General features: G+C 33.8%; 1 protein-coding gene across 1 annotated transcript; it reads right to left on the reverse strand.

The window, feature by feature from the left end:
* Positions 1-6961: 6961 nt before the first annotated feature.
* LOC18421615 (protein STRICTOSIDINE SYNTHASE-LIKE 3) lies at positions 6962-19135 on the reverse strand. Its single transcript, XM_006826364.4, is given in 5 exon segments — positions 6962-7156; positions 7158-7422; positions 9561-9728; positions 17853-18128; positions 18224-19135. Coding segments are annotated over 5 exon segments (1086 nt in total). The 5' UTR covers positions 18553-19135; the 3' UTR covers positions 6962-7108.
* Between the last annotated feature and the right edge of the window lie 2710 nt (positions 19136-21845).

Here is a 21845-nt window from a genome sequence, read left to right on the forward strand (position 1 = left end):
ATATTTCAATCGCACATCGTGATCTCTAATCTAATTCTATTGACATCTTCAAAAAACTAAACAATCTAAAAATGGGGTAGGGTCATGTATTCCCTATTGATTAGCTATATATATATATATATATATATATATATATATATATATATATATATATATATATATATATATATATATATATATATATATATAGGAGGTCTACCCAATCTTGTTTTGGAGGCCTTAGGGCACTTAATTTGCTAATTTGGCACTTTACGGGATTTGTTTAATTTTGAATATTTTATATTACATCCTTATAACCAAGTGATAGTTAAAAGTAAAAATAATTAATTCTTAATTCTTCAATATGGATCTAGCCTCTCATGAAATGGTATCTGTCAAGTTTAAAAGACCATTTTTTATTTTCCTTTTATTTTCTTTCATGGCTTTTTTCATTGAGGCCCGAGGATATGTGTAGTGGGTTTGAAGCCAAAATGGATATCCTAGGCCCCAAAAATGGGGGAAAGCAAAACAATGTAGCAATCCACGACTGGACCTATGAAAGTTTCCACTTTGGACAGTTCAAGTCCTTAAAAATGAATTTTCATGACTTTTTCAACAGAAATAGGGCATCTTCAATGATTTTCAACAATTGATATCTAAATGGTAAATTGATGGTTGATAAAATCTTCATCTACCAGCATTTTCACTCTTTTTTTTTGAAAAAAATCTTCCAACTAAATAGATAAAAATTTATTATTTGCCATCAATAGGTTTCGTCCCAATTCATCTCTCTACTATAAACCCAGGCCCACTCTCTTGCAAACTCTAATCATTTATCTCTTCTTAAGAAAATCCTTTTTTTCTAAAGAGGCAAACGAGCACTTAGTTACTTTACATATACCGAAAGTCTTCTCTTTTACCTATTAAAAAAGGAAAACAAAGTTAACACGAGTCGAGGCTATGAACAATCAAATTATGGCGCACATTAAAAAGTTTGCTAAAAGAGGTTGTTTTAATGCTCAAATATCTTCAAATTGATCATCTTGACATCAATATGCATGGAAATGAAAAAAAATGGATTTTAAGTTTTGAAAATAGTTCATCTTGTAACGCATTTTTTGACCGTCAATTTTCAAGATTTTCAAGTTTTCATATATACTCGATCTACACTATTTATTAAGTTTTAAATTTTATAATTAAAAATAAAAATATATTTGAAATCATAAATATTTTCAATATTGAAAACTATTTATTAAGTTTTAAATTTTATAATTAAAAATAAAAATATATTTGAAATCATAAATATTTTCAATATTCAAACCACATTTATCGACTCTATTTGAATGTGCGCCATTGTTTAAGGTCTCGGCTAGGTACAAACCGCACCCACTCAAAAAAAAAAGGAAGGGCTGGACCATTAAATGTGAAAGAAAATACAGGTGGAGCATCATGATCATTCAATGTGAAATAAATGCAAACTTTGTTGCCTTATCTTATTGGTGAACTAACCAATAAATGCCCACATGACCTATATTGAAAAAGTTTATAAAAAGTTGCAACTTTAAAATATAGAATTAAAGATGCACCTCAAAAATCTCTTAATATTGAAATATCCTTTAATTCTTCATCTTACATTGAGATGTAAGAAAATGAAAAAAAAAAAAAAAAGATTTTGAGTCCCATAAATAGTACATCTTGCAACACATTATCTAGACTATATATTTTCAAGATTTTCATATATTTATAGATCTACTAGATTTTAACCATTTTTTGAGTTTAAAATTTTATAATTAGATATGAAAAATAGATTTTCAAATAATTCTAAAAAAAAATTATACAAAAATTATATGATAAAATTTGAAGATGCACCTTAATTGGATTGTTTAAAGTTGCAACCTTATAGAAACTGCACCCTTGTATAAGCTTAGAAAAAAACCAAGTGCGTGTTTAGTTTAAGCCAAAGGGAAAAATGTTGCTCTTTATCGCTACAATGTTGTTAGTGTGAATCAAATTATTAAGAAAAAAATATGAAAAACTGCATTTTGGTTTGGGTCAGAATTATAATTCTATTTTAAATAAGGGCAATTTTAAAGCAAGGGGATAAATAGAAAAACGAATGCTTATTTGTTGTCATGAACAACAAGTAAAGGGCGAGTTCTGTGTTTTATATACTTTGTACATTTGGCAACTTCTAACCATTTAATAGTTGAGAGTGAATTGCCAATAATATTATAAATCTATAATAAATATTATTTTTAGCTCACTCCTAATTATCAAATTGATATCAAGACAAGTGTGAATATAAATTATGTGAATAAGGGTTGGTTATAGATAGCATTAAAAGAGTCGGCCATTTCCTTCAATAACTTTGCCCTTTTTTTTGGGTCTTACAATCAAAAGGGGAGGGCAAATATGTATATGACCAAAATAACATGGACCATTAGACGTGCTTGGAAGGTGACTTTATTAAGACGTTTGCCCGATTGGAAGGTGACCTTATCAAGACGTTTGCTCTACTTTGGAGGCATGAATGATGTGAAAGCAACAAAATGGTTCTCATTTTGAATACTTGTTGGTCAACCTTTATGATATGGAAAATTGTTTCATATGGGCTGGACCATGACCACATATACGGTGTAAACCATCCCTGTTAAATAGGATGCAAGCAGGTGCTTATTTCAAAAAAATGGAAATTAAAGGTTTAAATGTTTTTTTACTAAAATTATTATTTTTAATTTATTTATTTTTCATATTCATGAGCTCCATATTGAGGCTAAATTAAGCCCAAAAATCCATCTCAAAAATAGATTTATTAAGATGCATGTATTTCTACATTTAGAGGCTTCGCGCATAGAAACCGGCTCTTTATGATATTATATTAGATAGTGCTTGACTTTAAAGGTCTATTTGGAGATAATTAATTCTTTTAAGAAAATTATTTGATACCGCCTCATGATTCTTCAAAAATTGTGATTCTATTAGTATACTTTAAATCAATGTTTCAAAACCCATAATGGTAGGGCAGATTGTTCACCCTCTTATATGTGTCTGATTGTTGGATCGACGATTTGAATTGGGTCTAGATCTGTACGAATTGGTGATCTAGAAAATATTAACAAATAAATGAAATAACATAAAAATTTAAAATAAAAAGCCATTACGATGGAGATTTAAAAGGAACTTAAGAAAATATTAGATAATATATATATATATATATATATATATATATATATATATATATATATATATATATATATATATATATATAGATATATATATATATATGGGATTAGCCCACTAGCTCATATGAACATATAAGGCCAACGGCTCAGATTGAATCTGAACCGATCCGATGATCGTGGATATCCTGTAGTGCTTGAATTATTATTTTTTTCTACAAATCTAAATCACTTGAATATATAGATGTTTTTAAAAGAGATCCGGGCCAAAGATCATACCATCATAGAATCGGCTCGGTCGTGACCGAATCCCATCTAGTCAACAATCCTTATCGGAAATCAACAGGTTTTAAAATACCGCTTTGGATAATATTTTTTTGTTAGTTGTTTAGTACATATCTTTTAGGGAAAATATATCCATATTCCCTATTTTTATGTTTCATTTCTTGATAAACCCAAGGTTTTAAAAGATATCTTCCAACCCCCTGGCCACTTTAAATCTATTTTTTAATGTAAACAAATGTAAGAAAGACATGCTCTTTCTAAACCCAATCATTTATCTCTCTTCACTTATATATCCCAAACTTCTATCTTTCTCTCTCTTCATGTGTCTCTCACTTTCTCTCTCTTCTTTTGTCTCTCACTCTCTCTCTCCTCTCAATAACCTCTCACCTCCATGAAGCTATTTTCTCTCTCTCTAGAAGTTTAAGATGATGGCTTTTAGAAAAAGTATGTATTTTTAGATTTGTTTGGCCTAAATAAACAGGTTTAAATTAGCTCAAGAGGTTAGAAGAAATAAAATTTACAATTTTTATGTCCTAAGATATATTTTAAAACTTTTGGTCTATTGTGAAACGATACTTTAAAAATAAGAGATATAGAGATATTTTTTCTATCTTTTATTATACAGAATATTATTTAATTATCAATAAAAGGAATTTGATTACGACCCCGTATTTCAGTTGAAAGGAAACGCCAAGGTGCCCCACTATTTTGAATCTTTATCCTAAGTCCAAAAATTTGAATCTTCTCCTGCATAAATTCACATGCAAGTTGGAAACTATTACTTTTCAATATTTGAGGCTCTTGTTAGAAACCAAGATATCTCTATTTGTCTTCTAAATGGAGTTTGCTTTCTTAATAAGTCTTCCCCTTATCTTTCTAGGGTCCATGCCTTTTTGTCTTTCCATGGGTCCTTTGAATATAGGGTGTTATTTTGTGGTCCACCATTCCTAACGACAAAGGAAGGAATAAATGAGGTTATCATCAGGGGCTCTTCACTTCACCTATCAGTTTATTTGCGATTTATCAGTTACAATTCAAAATTACAGTTTTGGCATAACTAGAAAAGTAGTGAGTAAGTAGCAAATTCTACATTTACTCCCTCTAAGACAAAATACCTGGATAAAAGTACATGCGTGGTACACTCACAGGAGAAAATCACACATCTACTCCCTCGCGATAAAAACCTACTGCGGAGGAATTTTTTTATTTTAAATATTGGAATCCATTTAGAGTCACGATAGGTATTTAAAAAAAATTAAAAATTTTGAATTTTCAGCTTCTAAGAACTTAATCATCCAAAATTGAGCAGTTCCAATTTAGTCTTTAGATGTAATTTTTTTACAGTATATATATGTAGCACGCGTGCTTCATCGCTTCTGTGTGTACATTTATTGAGGTTAGTAGCGAGGTCGAGGAGGTTTCAACACCTACACTATGTCTCAATGGAGCATATAACTGGAGATCAAGATGCCTATTCCAATTAACAAATTGAGATAAATTAGAACCCAACTTTCAAAGTGGCCCATCAAAACAACCTCCAAGCTCAGTATAATTTTATAGACTCTGATTATTTGGTTGTGTATAGAGATATTTCTGCGCCGCTTGCTTCACGAGGAGAGCCCTTCATGTCATGGATCGACGGCTAGGGTACTGAAAAGCAAAACACATGCCTGCAATCCAACGGTGGATGGCACGTAGGGGGGACAATGGATCCCCACCCAACGATCGGACCCGACCTGCCAAAAATTAAACCCGATGGGTTAAGTCTGGGTCCAAAACTTGAACTCAAACACTATTCAGATCTAAGTGGACCTGATCCGCATAGTGTTATTATTTAAATAATACTTAATACATGAACAAGCCTCGTGGGTGGCTGTCTAAGCAGGAACTCGGTAGCCAAGACGCCCCCCTTATCCATTCCCTTAAAAAAAATACAACAAAATAATAATTGAAGACATAAGTACCATTTGAAAAGGGTGTGGTTTGTATAGAGCCGAGGCTCGAAACAATCAAAGTAGGGTCCACCTTCAAATAATGTCGAGAGATGTAGTTTCAACATTGGAAATCTTTGGATAGGCTTAAAATATACTTTCATATGTAATTATAAAATTTAAAGCTACAAAAATAGTGTCGATCAAGCAAATATATGAATACTTGAAAATTGACGGTCCACAATGCATTACAAGAAGCACTATTTCCGAAACTTAAAATCTATTTTTGTTCTCATGTCCATGCATCATGATGTCGAGATGATCACTTTGAATATATTTGAGCACCAAAACATCTTCTAGTGAAATTTTTGAGGTACGCTCTAATTTGATTGATTAGAGCCTCAACTTTATATAAAGTTTTTCCTTTTGAAAAAACGTTAAAGTTTTTTAAAAGGGACAAAGATTATATAAAGCCTCGGCTCTAAACAATCAAATTAGAACCTACCTTCAAATAGTGTCGAGAAATGTGATTTCAATACTTAAAATGTTTGTGATAACCTTAAAATATAGCTTTATTTTTATTTATAAAGTTCAAAGCTTCAAAAATAGTGTATATTAACAGATCTACGAAAACTTGAAAATCGTAAAAATTGACGGTCAAAAAATGTGTTACAAAATACACTATTTCCAAAACTTAAAATCCATTTTTTTTCTCGTGTCCGTGGATCTTAATGTCAAGATGATCAATTTGAGGATATTTGGGTATCAAAACAACCGCTTCGAGTGAAATTTTTTTGGTAAGCTCTAATTTGATTGTTTAGAGGCTAGGCTCTGTACAAACCGCACCAAAAAAAAACTGAATAGAAAGTGAAAAAAATGGAAGTAGTAGTAGTAGAAAACAGGGTTCAAGAAAACAGTCCCGAGAACAAAACACTAACTGCTATTAACATTGAAGAATGCCTCCTGTCTCTCTCTCTCTCTTCTTTTTTCTCCTTAGCACAAAAAATAGTGGGGTGTTGCAAAAACAGCATGAGAGAAACAATAGGAAAAACCATAACTGCTCTTAAGATTGGGACCTCTCCTCATTCTCCTCTCTTCTTTAATATACAATTAAGTGTAAAATATTCCCAAATTACCCCATTTTTGTAAGTGAAAGTTCCAATCACAGCCTTCCATCTTCTCTTCACACTATTCTAAATGTACTCCCCCCTCCCAACTTTAGGGAGGCATAGGTTTTTACCCGCTCGCCCCAGCCGCCTAGGCGGCTGCATCTGACTTTTGAAGATAGTATGAAACAAAGAGATGAACTTTTAAGCATACAAGTTCTTGCCATTCACCCAATCCAAAAAATCTCATTTTAAGTTTTCCGGACCATTTATTTATCAACCATCGATAGGGAGACAACAGGAAAATCAAACAAGACCATAAATAAAAAGATAAAAACTACCAAATAGCAAGGGCATTGGACTACCACACTGGCGAAAAAAAAAGGGAGGACCAGGTATAAAATCGAACATTTCTAGAAACAACAAGAAGCCCTAAAAAAGTTCAACATACTTCCCCACTAAGCTACTTCAAAATGCATGCGCGAAGGGACAATTACAGTAAAACTGGTAGGACTTCGACCCCATCCAAAGCATACACACACACATAATCAGTAAACTGCAATAAAGGGCATAAGAACAGAACCCATCCAAAGCTTTCCATCATGTTCTTCCACCTCACTAACCGCTTTCACCACCTTTCCACTCCTGTCCTCCAAGACCTCCAACACCTCTCCATTTGGACTATATTTGATGATTATGGCATGAGGCCACCCTCCAACTTGCAACAAGTACTGATACTTGGTGGGTATGGGAAGATTGAGAATGAACTTCCTAATCTTTGGGTACAAGCCCGTAAAGTAGGCGTAAAAGGTGCGGCGGCAATGCATAGCCACCCAAAAATCGCCCTTTTCATTTGTCCTAACATTGTCCGGGAAGCCAGGGAGGACGGCAAGCATGTCTGAGGTCCCTACCTTTTTGCCTTTTAACCAGTATCTCCTTAACCTGCAAGAACAGTAATTTGCCTAAAATGTAGAATGAATATTCCTTTCTTGATCAAGAGTAAAGTATAAGCTGAAAAATATAAAGACAGTATCCCAGAATGAAGCATGTTAATATTAAAAAATACCAAAACACTGAAACATGCAAATACCATTGATTTATAGGAGAATGGTGAAATAACAACATTTTCTTTAATAATTTTAAGTCCCTGAACATCAACGGACTAACACAGCCAATGTTTTGCTATTTTTGGCTGAGATTTTGAAAAATCAAGTTGAGTATGAAGTGTACTGTCAATGATTTTTGTTGTACTCCTTGGACAAAAATATTTAGCCATGTTAAATTTGGAGCAAAAGAATAGGGCGTACTTTACATATCAGTTGGTCATTCATGTGAACAGGCGTATGTATACAATACAGTAGTCACCATGCACTGTTGCATGCGTAGGTTTCATAGTTTATTTGGATGTAATAATGGGAATGTCATTGGTCACCAATATAACTAGAGTAGCCTACTGAGAGACAACTGCATCACAGAGAAGGTCCGTTATTTATCAATTAATGTACTCATTCCTTTCTCATGCAACTTCCCATTTAAAAATCCAAAGGAAAATAACTACTCCCTTATGTATTTTATTTTGTGCGAGTAGGGCAGGGATCAGGAGGGAGGGGCTCCCACCAATGTCTGATTTCCCAAATCTCAGCTCTATTATTATTTCACTCAACTATACGGAAGATCGAAGGTTGGTGAAGGAACTCTCAAAGCAATAGTTGGGAGCCCTAATCCTTCACACAAATGTAATAAACGTATAAAGAAATATACAAAACGCCTATGCATCAATTGTTACTGAGTTCAGTATAAGTATCAATAATACTCATCTCTCTCTCAACATGGAGAGAGGATCATCATCTTATTCCCAATTTAACATGATATCTGGTATCAGAACAAAAGATCCAAGGATCGTGGCTCGTCTTTTACTATATTAAGGGCTGCAGCTAAAGAAAGATCTCATGATCTAGTAAGACTGCAAATTTTCCCTCATCATATACTTTTTTGAAGGCATAATTTTTTCCCCCTTCTATCATAAGTCTCTGAAAATTATGGGTAGTATTAGCATATTTTACATCATTTCAGGGTAGATAGCTGACCTGTTTACCCCATCATTGACCAATGATAGGTTCTGACACCAAGTCCCAGAAAATGCTTAAAATCGCTGTTTTCTGAAGGAATTCTTGGAAATCAAATGGTCATACTATCAGGTATTTTGCAGGACCCTTGAAATCAATAGATGCAACCTTGGCCAACGCGCCCACTCCTTCATTGGCTAAAAAATAAAAATTACGTTGCATTGTCATCTTTTGCCTTGGCCACAAAAAACTTGTATTTTGAAACCAAATTTCCTTTAGATAAAACACTTGCATTATTTTTAGGTAAAATATTGCAAGTCCATCTCATAGAAAAAGAGAACCAAACTTCGTGACAGATTGTTTGGCCAATCTATAGGTCTCTAGGACTGGGTTCAGTTCGTGGGATTTTCGGTGTTTTTTTTCATTTTCTTCCTCCTTGCTTTACTTAATTTGGTTGTAGGTTGAAAATTATTTCACATAAGCAAAATAAAGTCATCAAATTTTGTTTTCTCACAATTAGCATGGTTATCTTTTCTCATTCCGTGCTTGCATGGATTGAATAAAATGCCAAAATAAGCTATCAAAGATGCTACTTGACAAAATTGGTATGTAGATGAATCCAAGCATGAAATTGGATGTACATTTTCTAAGTAAAAGATTGTTGGTAGTATAAAAGAGCAAACCACCTAAAACATCACCTAGCCAAATCCATATGCAATATAACTAATTGCAAAGAAGTGACTAACAACTATATTGGCAATTATGTTTTTACAGTTAACAGTTTAAAAAAAAGAAGTGCCTAACGAATCAAGTGGTGAATAAAATGACTGAATTACCCTAGTAGAACATCAAACATGGATACACCTAAACAGTAAACAGAACATAGGCACGGAATGGAACATAACAACTGCCAGAATTATCAAAACATTTGCATTCCATGATAGAAAATTATGCATGCAGGAAAACCATTGCCAATGAGGACGAAAGAATTTTGAAAAGGAAGATATCACACACCTCCCAGGGACACATTCACAAACAACAAAGAAAGATCCATCCTTGCTCAAGGACAAGCCATTAGCAAACTGTATACCACTTAGCAAAACAGTAACCTCTTTAGTGATGGCATCATATTTAAAGACTCTACCTGAACCCTCTGAAGAGAATATCAGCTGCATAAAGTTCCTGAAGAAAATAACACTAAGGTCATTGCACTGGAAAACAAATGCATCTGTATGCGTGGAGATAGCTGAAAAGCCTAGCAACTCAAGATGAGTATGAGGAGGATATGCTATGTAACATAGTTATCACAACTCACAAGTTATAATCAACAAACGACACACATGGAAGTCTGTTATTTGTGATATCTCCACCGAACTTACATGATAACTTCCAAAGCAATCTGAAAACATAACCTACCAAAGCCCAAATAATCAAATGGAAAACAACTATGAACAAAAGAATGCATGGAAGAGCGAACTGGAACCTTTCTTCATATATGCGCTGCACTGCCCATAACAATCCATTATATATTGCAATCTATGATATATCATTCAAACAATTCATTTTGTGACAAGATACCCATGACAAAAGGATATTTGAGAGTATATAAAAGAAGACAAGGAAATATCAAATAAAATGTGAAATAAATCCCCCATGCTTTCCATTCACAACCGTAAATAACATGTTTGCCAGGCATACTCGGACCATAGAAACACACACAACCGAACCAGATCCAAAGGATACAAACAGAAATATATGGACATCTAGAGAAGGACAATTAGAAAACAAATCATGCTTTGCAGATGGCGCTAACTGTGCATAACTTCATGGCTGCATGCTTAAAATGACAAAAGATATCCATGCCAGTACAAAAGTAACACACTCTAGAGAATTTGATTTGTCTTGTTTCAACCCAACCGTGGTCTGATTTTTCTCCCATAAACCACGATGAATATGAACCCAGAACCTCCTGATGGATAACTACTTTTTGGGAACTGAAACCATGTGAAACAACAGTTTCAAACTTGAAACCCAATTATAAAAAGAAGGAGTATTGCTTCATCCTACATGGGAAATGAAACCTAGATGGCAAAACCCAAGGAAAAGGAAGAAAATGAGAGATATAAGAGGAGAGAAGTCACCACAACAAACAATTCTAGCATCAGAAGGCATCATGATGGAACCTCACTGAGCAAATCGAGATAGGAGACAGCAACACAATCCCTCTCTTGAGACTCTTCCCCTTGATGCATACTCATCTGTAGACTAAATTCTAGCCTTTAACGAAATAAGCCTTGTTTAATTCCTTAAAAAAAAACACTTTCATCAATTTCATGAAAGATGGTAAACCATTCTTCAGTTTTATGAAAGACAAGCAAATTAAAAGAGGAAAGCTCTCTTTAGGGCCATCTAATAACATTGGGAAACCACATTCAACAATCAGGGAGCCTTAGAAAAAGAGTTAAAATGGGCCCCCACTACTGTATTATTAGCATCCTAATATAGCAGTTTCCGTTAGCAAACACTATTGATGGCTAGGTTATCAGCTCAAACATCCAACAACACGTTGAGGTTGACAGACACAATAGCACTCATTTCAGCCACCAACTGCTACTGACTCAGTAAGATTCAAGGCCCATAGATACAAATCATAATATGTTCCCTAGGCCTCGTCGGTTCAAATCAGAATCCTTATGTCATTTATAGCATAGGTCGAAAGACCCCAAACTTCACAAGGCCTTTTTAAATAATAATAATAATAATAATAATTTATTATTCAGACTTCAAATAGTTTTTCTTTCTTGAGAAATATGCTCTTCTTGAACTGCATGGGAATCCTCACATGGCAGTTCCTTCTTTTTTTGAAAAAAAAAAAACTGAAAATTGCAGTTCTCCTTCTCTTCAGGCCTCTTGATCTGAACCACCAGCAAAAAAAAAAAAAAAAGGTGAGAATGTCTAGAACACGGGGCCGATTTCCTACTTGTAACTCGAGACCATGCTTACAATATCTTGGGTGCATGATTTCTACTAACCTTTTAGGATACTCATTTGGAACATCATGCTTTACCCAAGAAAGCCTTCTTGTTGTTGTTGATGATTTGATTTGTTTTGTCTTTGTTTTTCATTTTTCATTCAATAAACAACAAAATCCTCATAAGAACATTTGTTACAACTAACTAGCTAATTCTCTATGTGTGTTAAAACAGTTCCTACTTGTAACTCGAGACCATGCTTACAATATCTTGGGTGCATGATTTCTACTAACCTTTTAGGATACTCATTTGGAACATCATGCTTTACCCAAGAAAGCCTTCTTGTTGTTGTTGATGATTTGATTTGTTTTGTCTTTGTTTTTCATTTTTCATTCAATAAACAACAAAATCCTCATAAGAACATTTGTTACAACTAACTAGCTAATTCTCTATGTGTGTTAAAACAGTTCCAAACCACTCTAAAATATAGGTTTGGAAACTCTACATTTGACTAGAAGTAAATATTAGCTTTCATTAGTGTTTCAAACCAACTTTTATAGTTTTGTGACTTTGAGAAGAAATCAAGAAGACATTTTGATTTCGTATGTCTGGTCAACTGACAGTTTTAACTGGAGCCTACCCTGTGTATGTGACTGAGTTTGGGTCTGTTTTCAAAGAGAATTTCTTGCCCAAACTCATTGACAGCAGTTAAAAAATGTAAACTCTTTTTTGGCTTTTGACAGTGGCTAACAGGACAAGGCCCAATTTTGGATGCAGTTGAGCTTAACCACTTCCCTCCTAACTTCTGTATTTTGATTCATGGATTTTGGATACATGCCCATCTTTAAGCAACTCCCACATTCTTCATTGTTATTTTCTGAAACTGTTAACATTGTATTGAGTATAATGGTTTACAGTATACAAAAAATGCCCAACTTCTTCATTGTTTCAACGGTAGATCGACAATTGAGTTAGATGTCTTTAAACACCCCAATTTTGGATTGAAAGAAAGATCTTCTTTTGAAGCCTTTTTCACTAAGGGGGCGTTTGATAACCACATAAGGCAGTGAAAGTGCATGACTTTCCCTGTTACTGTAGTTTTCACCTGTTTGGAAACAATAAAAATGAGGTGACATCGGAACACAAGTTCTCCCCATTCACAATTCCCTCAATGAAAGTTGTTGCTTTGGGGTACCCCAATGTGGTACTTTCAACGAAACTCACGCCATCAGTGAAAGTTTTTTTTTTTTTTGGGTAATTCAGTAGGGATGACGATCCCCCAGCCGTTTTTTAAATCGTTAGTGGTATTAGGTGAAACCTAGACCTTAGCTGGGGCATAGGTGGTGCTACCACGATGACCCTAACCCCATTATCGCCATCAGTGAAAGTCAACATTGGGATAGTGGTGTCATATAATATATATTATGATATATTATAATATATAATATAATAATATATAATATAATAATATATAAAATAATATTATAACATAAATTATATTAATATAATATACGATTAATAAATATTATAAATAATGATATAATATTATATTATATTGTAATATAACATTATAATGTATTACATTACATATTATAATATAATAATTATTATTATCATATACAATATGTTTAAGGGTGCGGTTTGTGTAGAGCCTAGGCTCTAAATAATCAAATTAGAGCCTACCTTCAAATAATGTCGAGAAATGTGGTTTCAATATTGAAAATCATTGTGATAGCCTTAAAATATATTTTCATCTTTATTTATAAAGTTTAAAGCTTCAAAAATAGTGTAGATCAATAGATCTATGAAAACTTGAAAATTGACGGTCCAAAAATACATTACAAAATAGACTATTTTCAAAACTTGAAATTCATTTTTTTATCATGTCCATGCATCTTGATGTCGAGATGATCAATTTCAGGATATTTGGGCATCAAAACAACTTCTTCTAGAGCAATTTTTGAGGTAGGCTCTAATTTGATTGTTCAGTGCCTCTACTCTATATAAACTTTTCCCTATGTTTAATATAGTGTGTAATACATATTATACTATAATAATATATTATTATCATATATAATATCTTTAATATAGTAATATAATATAATAATTTATTATAATATGACATTAACAACATTATAATATTATTATTATTATGGAAAAATATCCTATTAGCCCATGGGCTAATGGAACAGTGTAAGCCCAACGATCCAGATTGAATCTAGGCCGATCTGACGATCATGACCTCATTTTGTAATATAATTTTAATATTTTTTCTACAAATCGAAATCACATGAAATTTGAAATGTCCATTCTTCTCATCAAGGCACACCTGATAAAAATAATTTGCAAAAATTAAATTGATCAAAATACCCCTGAAAAGTTTTAAAGGTATTTTGGTTAATTTATTTTTTGAGAATTATTTTTTTGTATTTTTATTAGATTCTCCTATTTTTAAAGAATAGACACTCGAATTTAATGTAATTTAGATTTGTACCAAAAACACTAAAATTCAAATATGAAATGCAATCGTGACCATTGGATCGGCTCAGATTCAATATGAGCCATTGGGCTTATACTGTAGTTGTCAGCTAGGAGGCTAACCTTGAATTCTCCCTTATTATTATATATAACATATTATATATAATATAATATAATATTATAAAAATATATAATATAATATAAGGAAAATTACATAAATATCCGTTATATTTTTCATTATTACAAAAATACCTGAAACTTTCCATTATTACACATATGTCCATTTTTTCAATTTCATAACAGCTTTTTTTTAAAAAACAAAACTGCCCATTTTTTAGTTTTTCAAAAACCGAAAATTAAAAAAAAAATTGGTTTTTGAAAAACTGATTTTGTTTTTTGTTTGTTTGGTTTTTGAAACTCTCTCTCTCTACCCTTCTTCTACCAAAGTCTTCATCGCCAACTTTCTCTGCAAATCCTCCTCCTCCTGTAGATTCAAGCTATTCTTCTTGCCGACCCAATCAAAACCACTGCTTTCAATCTCATTTTATTTGGATTTATGAATGTAAATAGAGAAAGTTCAGTTTTGGTGAATGGATTTTTTTTGGGAGGTTTGGTCGAGGAGAGATAGAGGGGCAACATAGCATAGAGAGAGAGGAGGGGTAACCAAATACTAACCCCTATGTATTTCTTTGCAGCTGTGGGTCTCTTCTTGGGCCTGAGTGGCAGCTTTGCTCCCATAACCAAAAGGTGTCTTCAATCTCCTTTTTGGAATTTCAATTTTGGGCCAATTTCTTTTTTGGAAATCTGAATTTCAGTTTTGGGCCAAATCCATTGGTTTTCAGCCTGCTATCTTTATCAGAACTTTTGAGCCTTTGAGACCATTGCAAGCTTCCACCATCTACATCTTCTCCTGTCATTTTAACCGGGTTTCTATGGATTTTACGATGTAGTTCAACCAAATTTTCAACCCGCTTTGTCTTGGGTTGAATATTCACCGTTCAAGGGCGTTTTTCTGTTACCCATTTTCCATGGCAAATTAGAGTTTGCATGGTTTTGCCCCATTGTAAATTTAAAAAACAAATGAGGGGAAAAAACAGGAGAACAAGGATGGCGCTGCTGTAGAGAGGAAATAAAAAGAGTTGAGACGGAGAGAGAGAGAGAATAAGGAAGAGTTGAGAGAGAAGGAAGGGTGGAGCTGAGAGAGAGAGAGAGAGAGAGAGAGAGGGGGGGAAAGGAAGAGAGTTGAGAGCGAGAGAGAAAGATAGAGGAAGAGTTGAGAGAGAGAGGGAGCGCACAGAGCCAAGAAAGATAAGAAGAAGAGTCAAGAGAGAGAGATAGAGTTTGAAATAAGTGGCAGATGACTCAGCAAGAGTATTTATGGTTTCTGAATACTGATGATAGTAAGGCAAAGCCTAGGACATAATTGTGGTGTTGTAGAGAGAGAGAACTAAAATAAGTTTTCAAATCTCTAGCTTCATATGAGTACTTTCTATCTCCTCTCCCAAACCTCCTCAAAAAAAACTCCATTCACCAAAACTGAACTTTCTGTATCTACATTCGTAAACCCAAATAAAATGAGATTGAAAGCAGTGGTTTTGATGCGGTCAGCACGATGAAAAGCCTAAATCTACAAGAAGGAGGATTTGCAGAGAAAGTTGACAAAGAAGACTTCGGTAGAAGAAGGATAGAGAGAGAGAGTTTCAAAAACCACAAAGCAAAAAACAAAATCGGTTCTTCAAAAACCGAAATTTTTTTAATTTGAGTTTTTGAAAAACTAAAAATTAAAAAAAAATCGATTTTTCAAAAACCGAAAATAGGCAGTTTTGTCTTTAAAAAAAAAGTGTTATGAAGTTGAAAAAATGGACATTTATGTAACAACGGAAATTTTCAGGTATTTTCATAATAACAAAAATATAACGGATATTTATGTTATTTTTAATATACGAAACGACCTTGTGAGACCCTCCCACACCCATGTGTGTAGGACCCCAAAGGATCACCATTAAATTTGACACAGATAACTAGAAAAGTCAAGTCCCACATCCATAGGATAATTTTTCTATAGATCTGTGCCAAATTTAATGGTAATCCTTTAGGGTCCTACACACATGGGTGTGAGAGGGTCTCATAGGATCATTACTCTTATAATATATATATATATATATACAGCTTTCCCAATGCCAAACAATTAAAAATACTAGCACCACAATTTATCAAACAGCGTGCCCATTTTTTAAGATTTTAAAACTCTAGGAAAGTTAGCAGCAAGGATTTTTCTAGGGAAACTACAGTGAAATTTATCAAAAGCCACCTAAAAGTCTCCCTCCACGAATATTGGGCCATGGTTAACTAAGAAATGACAATTTCTACTTATTTTTCAACCATTTCTTCTAAAACTTGTTTCATGAGTTCAAAATCAATTCCCATGTATTCCAAGCAAAAGGGCAAATTCATTTGGCCTTTTTATTCCCTAGAAGTTTCTCATAGATGCAACTCTAAGAAAAATTTAACTTTCACTTGGTTCAATTTTATCTTGGAAGTATACTTGTCTGGAATCGACTGCATCTTGTAGTTTCTGAGTCGAGGGGACTGATACCTTGGAGACAGTGAGACATCTTGTGCCTCGGGGACCATTGTAATGCACAGAAAAACCTGTTTTTGAAAGCTTTAGTTTGAAACAAATTGTTTGCTGTTTGGTCTGTAGATAAACTCAAATTTGGAGGTTCAATGACCACAATATTCGTGAATATTTGATGAGTGAAGTTGGCACTCAATGAGCATTCACTTAGTTGCAATTTCCTCCAATTTCCAGAGCTCTCACTGTAACTGTCGCTGAGAAAGTGACCTATGACCATGGTTAAGAGCCAACGCTATCATCTTGGAGTCAAGCAAACGGCATAGACTCCCATCCAAGCAAACGAACTTGCATCCAAGATTGGCAGTTCAAACCACTCCAAAATAAGAAGATTTAAAAATTTTGTTTGCTTTGACCATGGTTAAGCTCAAACCTACAAGTTTCAGCCGCAGATAAGCAAACAGTCAAATTTTGGCCTTGGTTTCAGTAACGCTTTAATCCTTGACCTTGGTTAACTAAGCCTTAGTGATTTTACCATGATTTGTGGGCCTTACGAACTTTGGTAGGGGTTGAATAAGAGTCCCACCATTCTTGGTTGCGATTAAGTAATGTACACAAGTTTTGACAGCTGATAGGAGTTTTTTCCAAGCAGTTTTAAAAGACCTAATTTCTGCAACTTGCATTTTAACAGGATCCTAAAGCCAAAATCAAATATGCAGAAGTCAATCAATAATTCAAATACCTTAGAAGAATATTGTTACATCAACAGCCAAGCCACAATCCACCATACTAAATTAGATAAAACAACCTAGGAATTCAATGCTCTTACCCCAATAAGACCCAACAATTCAAACACTGCAACTATATATAGGGTGTGGTTTATATAAGACAGCAACCTTACTTGTAGAAGTAGTAGGTGATCTACACCGTCCATTTTAGTTGGACGATACAAATTTCACACATTTTTAAAACAATGTCAAAGTCTAGCATGTCTATTAGGATAGCGTCAAATCTACAGTCCAACTAAAATTGACACTGTAGATGGTTGCAACCTTACTTCTAAAGTCATGGTAATGTCTTGAGAGATGTTCCAAATTTTGACATTGTCTAAAGTCATGGTAATGTCTGGAGAGATGTTCCAAATTTTGACATTGTCTTGAAAGAACGGCCAAATTTATTATTACAACATCCAATTAAAGTAGAGTTGTAAAACAACTCAACTTACTTGTACACAGGCTAATATAAACTGTATTAGTAGACAGGTGTGAAAGAGAGAGATACCTTCTCTGATATGTTGTACTACTATCTGTGAAATAAACATTGCCATCCTCATCGATATCCAGATCATTAGTGAACTTTAATGGAACTCCATTCACCTCACTCACAAGAGGGGTCGCCAAACCCCCTTCTGGTCCAACCTTCAAAAGACCAAAATACGCATCACAGATGTACAATTCCCCTGTTTTCTTATTAAACCTAAGCCCTAATGGACGCCCACATATATGCTCATTCTTCAAATAAGCCAGCGGCGATGGTTTAGGATCACATATTTCTGACCTAAAAAAAAGTTACTCAATAAATCAAAAGAAAATGAAAGAAAAATCAGAAAAAAAAAAAAAAAAGAAGTAAAAAAAACTGGAGTTTTCATATACCGGTTTGGAGAAGTGACTGCGAATTCAGTCCAGGAATAGCCATTCCAGAAAAGAATACGGCCATCTGCGACTCCTGTGTAAGGGCCGCGGCCTTGAGGATCAAATGCTAGGCTTTCCGGTCCCTGAATCTTATTAAGGAATTTGATCTCCGATTTTTGCAGGCGATTTTCAGGATCGTTTAGGTTCGGGACTTGGGATTGAGGAGGGAAATCGACTCTGTAAGCCTCGAATTCGGGGAAGTCTTTAATGGGCCTGTGTCCAAAGGGGTCGATGCCACAGTAAAGGGCGAGGAGGAGGAATAATCCGGCCAGGATCCCGGCCGCCGTCATTGTCAGAGTTGAAATTTTCCGGCGACCACACTCCGAGTGGAAAAGACTTGATAATCAGTAAATAATAGACAATGAGTTTCTTTGGGCGAAAATATAGACAGTGAATTCACAGCCCCAAAGTGTGAGCTTTTCATAATTGGTTGATTATTATTGATTTGTTCACCGGCCCTTCGTCAACTACTAACTGAATATGCCAAAACCTTCATCCCCCAACAACCTCGACACACTCTCCCAAAAAAGCCCCTGATTAGATTTTCAAACAAAAAAATATCTCAATTGTAATTTGAATCTCACCAAACCCCTCTGTGGTTTTTTTTTTTTTTTTTTTAATGATGACCACAAGATTCATCAACTCGAGAAATTACACATATGGAAAGTACATTTAAGAGAAGGAGGTAACCACCCAAAAAAAAAAAAAAATCTGTACACCACCTTTAGTAAGAGAATCAACTTCGAAATTAGTCTCTCTACAGCAATGAAAAAGCTCATAAGAGCCACAAGATAATAAAAACAATAATAATAATAAATCCCTTTGTACTTTTTATAGTGAATTCGGGACCAAGGTGTCCTTATATATTGCTGCACTATCGTTGAGAAATGGCTCTGCCAACGTGATATTAGGAGGACATACCCTTGAATTTTGTTGCGGAAATGTGAGAAATCCTCAACAAAAAAAAAAAAGCCTCTAGGAGTATACAAAAAAAAAAAAAAGTGAGCTTTTCAGAGATGTTAATGCATCTGAAAAAAAAAAAAAAGCTTTTCGGAGATAGAATTGAGAAAAACAATTATCTTATCTATCGTACTTCACATAGTATAAGAGGTATAATTAAAAAGTCACCTAAAAAATGGTAGGGTAGGGTCATTTAAAAATTTGAGTAGAAAGGGGGTGGGTTTTTATTTTTTGTGTAGAAGGGAAGGAACTGCGGGTTAAATCCAAATCCAGGACATCCTGCCTCCTACTTAATTTTCTCTTTGGAAGGGTAAGTAACTTGGTTGGCGTGATTCAAGTCAGCTACCTCTCCCAGCCTTGCCCGACTGCATTTTTCCTTTTTTTTTTATTTTTTATTTTATCTTTGAACGTAGTAGGCGCGGCCGCCAGGGGACCCTCACCCAAGGTGGCCCATCCGGCTTGGACCGGCACTAGAGGGACCTGGACAGGACTTGGGCCAAGGTTCCCGTGGCCATTGCGAGCCCTAAATTGACAAGAGACCAGACTCTAGATATTTGTTATGCGAAAATACTGCATGCGTCTAGTAGTGCATTTGCTCCATCCGAGCCATATCTTAGGACCCCCAGATTTAGGGTGTAACCTATTCTACCAAGTGATAAAGTTCAAAAATATATATACATTTGATGTTCACGACATATTTTGGGTGCCATTTATATAGAATCGAGGCTCTAAACAATCAAATTAAAGCCCACCTTCAAATAATATCGAGAAATATGATTTCAGTACTACAAAGTTTTGTGATAGCCTTAAATTATATTTTGATCTTTAGTTATAGAATTTAATGCTTAAAAGAGTGTACATCAAGCAGATCTATGAAAACTATAAAATATTAAAAATTGAGATCCAAATATGCATTACAAGATGCATTGTTTCCAAAATCTGAAATCCATATTTTCTCATGTCTATGCATCTTGATGTCGAGATTATCGATTTGATGATATTTGGGCATCAAAACAACCTCTTCTAGGCTAATTTGAATGTTTAGAGCCTAAGCTCTATATAAACTTTTTCCATATATTTTTATGGAAAAATAATATAAATTACAAAATATACATAAATTAAAAGAAAAAGCATGTCCAATTTTTTGACGGTGTGTGGCCTCGAGTGCGATTCCTACACCCCAATTTTAAGTTTATATATAGTTGCAATCTTATACTATAGAACTACGGGTACACCATAAAAACCTAGTAGAAAAGAGAATTCAAAAACTTGGAAAACTTTCTAGTTGATCATCTTGATATGAAATGTATGTTATAAAGAAAAGTGAAAGCTTTATGTGCGACCCTACCCACATATCAATCACGTGTGACCCCACTTGTCAATCATTCGATTTGAATGGATTGTTAGTTTGATTTTTTATTTTTTTTTACAAAACCTTTTTTTATTGAAATTTTGGGCTTCCCGTATTATTATTGGGTGCAAATAGTGAAAAAACATATCCTATAAAATAAATGACCGAAATGCCCCAAAATATTATAGGAGTATTCTAACAATTTTTCATAAGGGAAATCGTTTATTATTGCTATTTTTATCATATGCGCCCATTTCAAATGTGTGCATGCCCCCAATTTTCTACAAAATTATTTTTAGAATAAAGATTAAAAATAAAACACTCTGAACTGTCGGATCGTACTTGAGAGCCAACTTGTGATATTATGACTAGAGCCATCCCGACCATCTACTTGGACCATAGCTAAGAGTAGGGTTCACATGTACTTTATATGTGGTTAAAGCTTTATCGTAACGAAAAAATGAATTTTAAATATCAAATATAATGTATCTCGTAATAAGTTACTTCGACGGTCTATTATCAAGATTTTAAATTTTTTATATTATATCTACTCAATCTATTGCATTTTGGGAAATTTAGTTTTCAAAATTGGGTTGAACATAGATTTTTAAGCCATCTAAAGTTTCTAATACTAGAACTACTTCTTGTAGCAAAATTTAAAGGTGCACCTTACTTGTATAGGATAAAGTAGCAGTTTATACAAACCTCACTTAGGTATCTTATTAATATATATTTATATTGTATGTAATATATGAAGGGATTGTCTAAAATGAAACCATTTATCTTTTTTACATGGAGATCACACTCATTCACATCCCTTAAATTTCAAAATGGGTGGCTGTAAGAGCATTACTGAATAGGAAGGATTGTGACCTCAATATACAAAAGATAAATGATCTCTTTATAGACAATTCCATTATTTATATCTATGTTAAATATATATTATATTATATTATAATAATATTATATAATATATACAATATAATAATATTATATATCATTATAGACACTCCAATCCCAATTGAAAAAAGGAAAAATTTCGTATAGAACTCTAATTCCTCGTACTATTTCATAGTAGACCCTGCTTCTGTTTTTATTTCAAACAGCATAAGAAAATCTCTAAAAATTTCACCATACCCCCTCTTCTCTTATATCCTTTTTTTATTGACTTTTTTATTATTAAAATTAGCCTTAACAAATATTTTTACATCATTTCAACTCGATAACTTTTTAAATGGGTGGAAAGGGGAAAAAATGGTTAAAATTATTTTT

The sequence above is a fragment of the Amborella trichopoda genome, chromosome 3 (genome assembly GCF_054954075.1).
Source record: "Amborella trichopoda isolate Santa Cruz 75 chromosome 3, AtrichopodaSantaCruz75HAP2 v2.0, whole genome shotgun sequence".
In the NCBI taxonomy this organism is placed as follows: domain Eukaryota; kingdom Viridiplantae; phylum Streptophyta; class Magnoliopsida; order Amborellales; family Amborellaceae; genus Amborella; species Amborella trichopoda.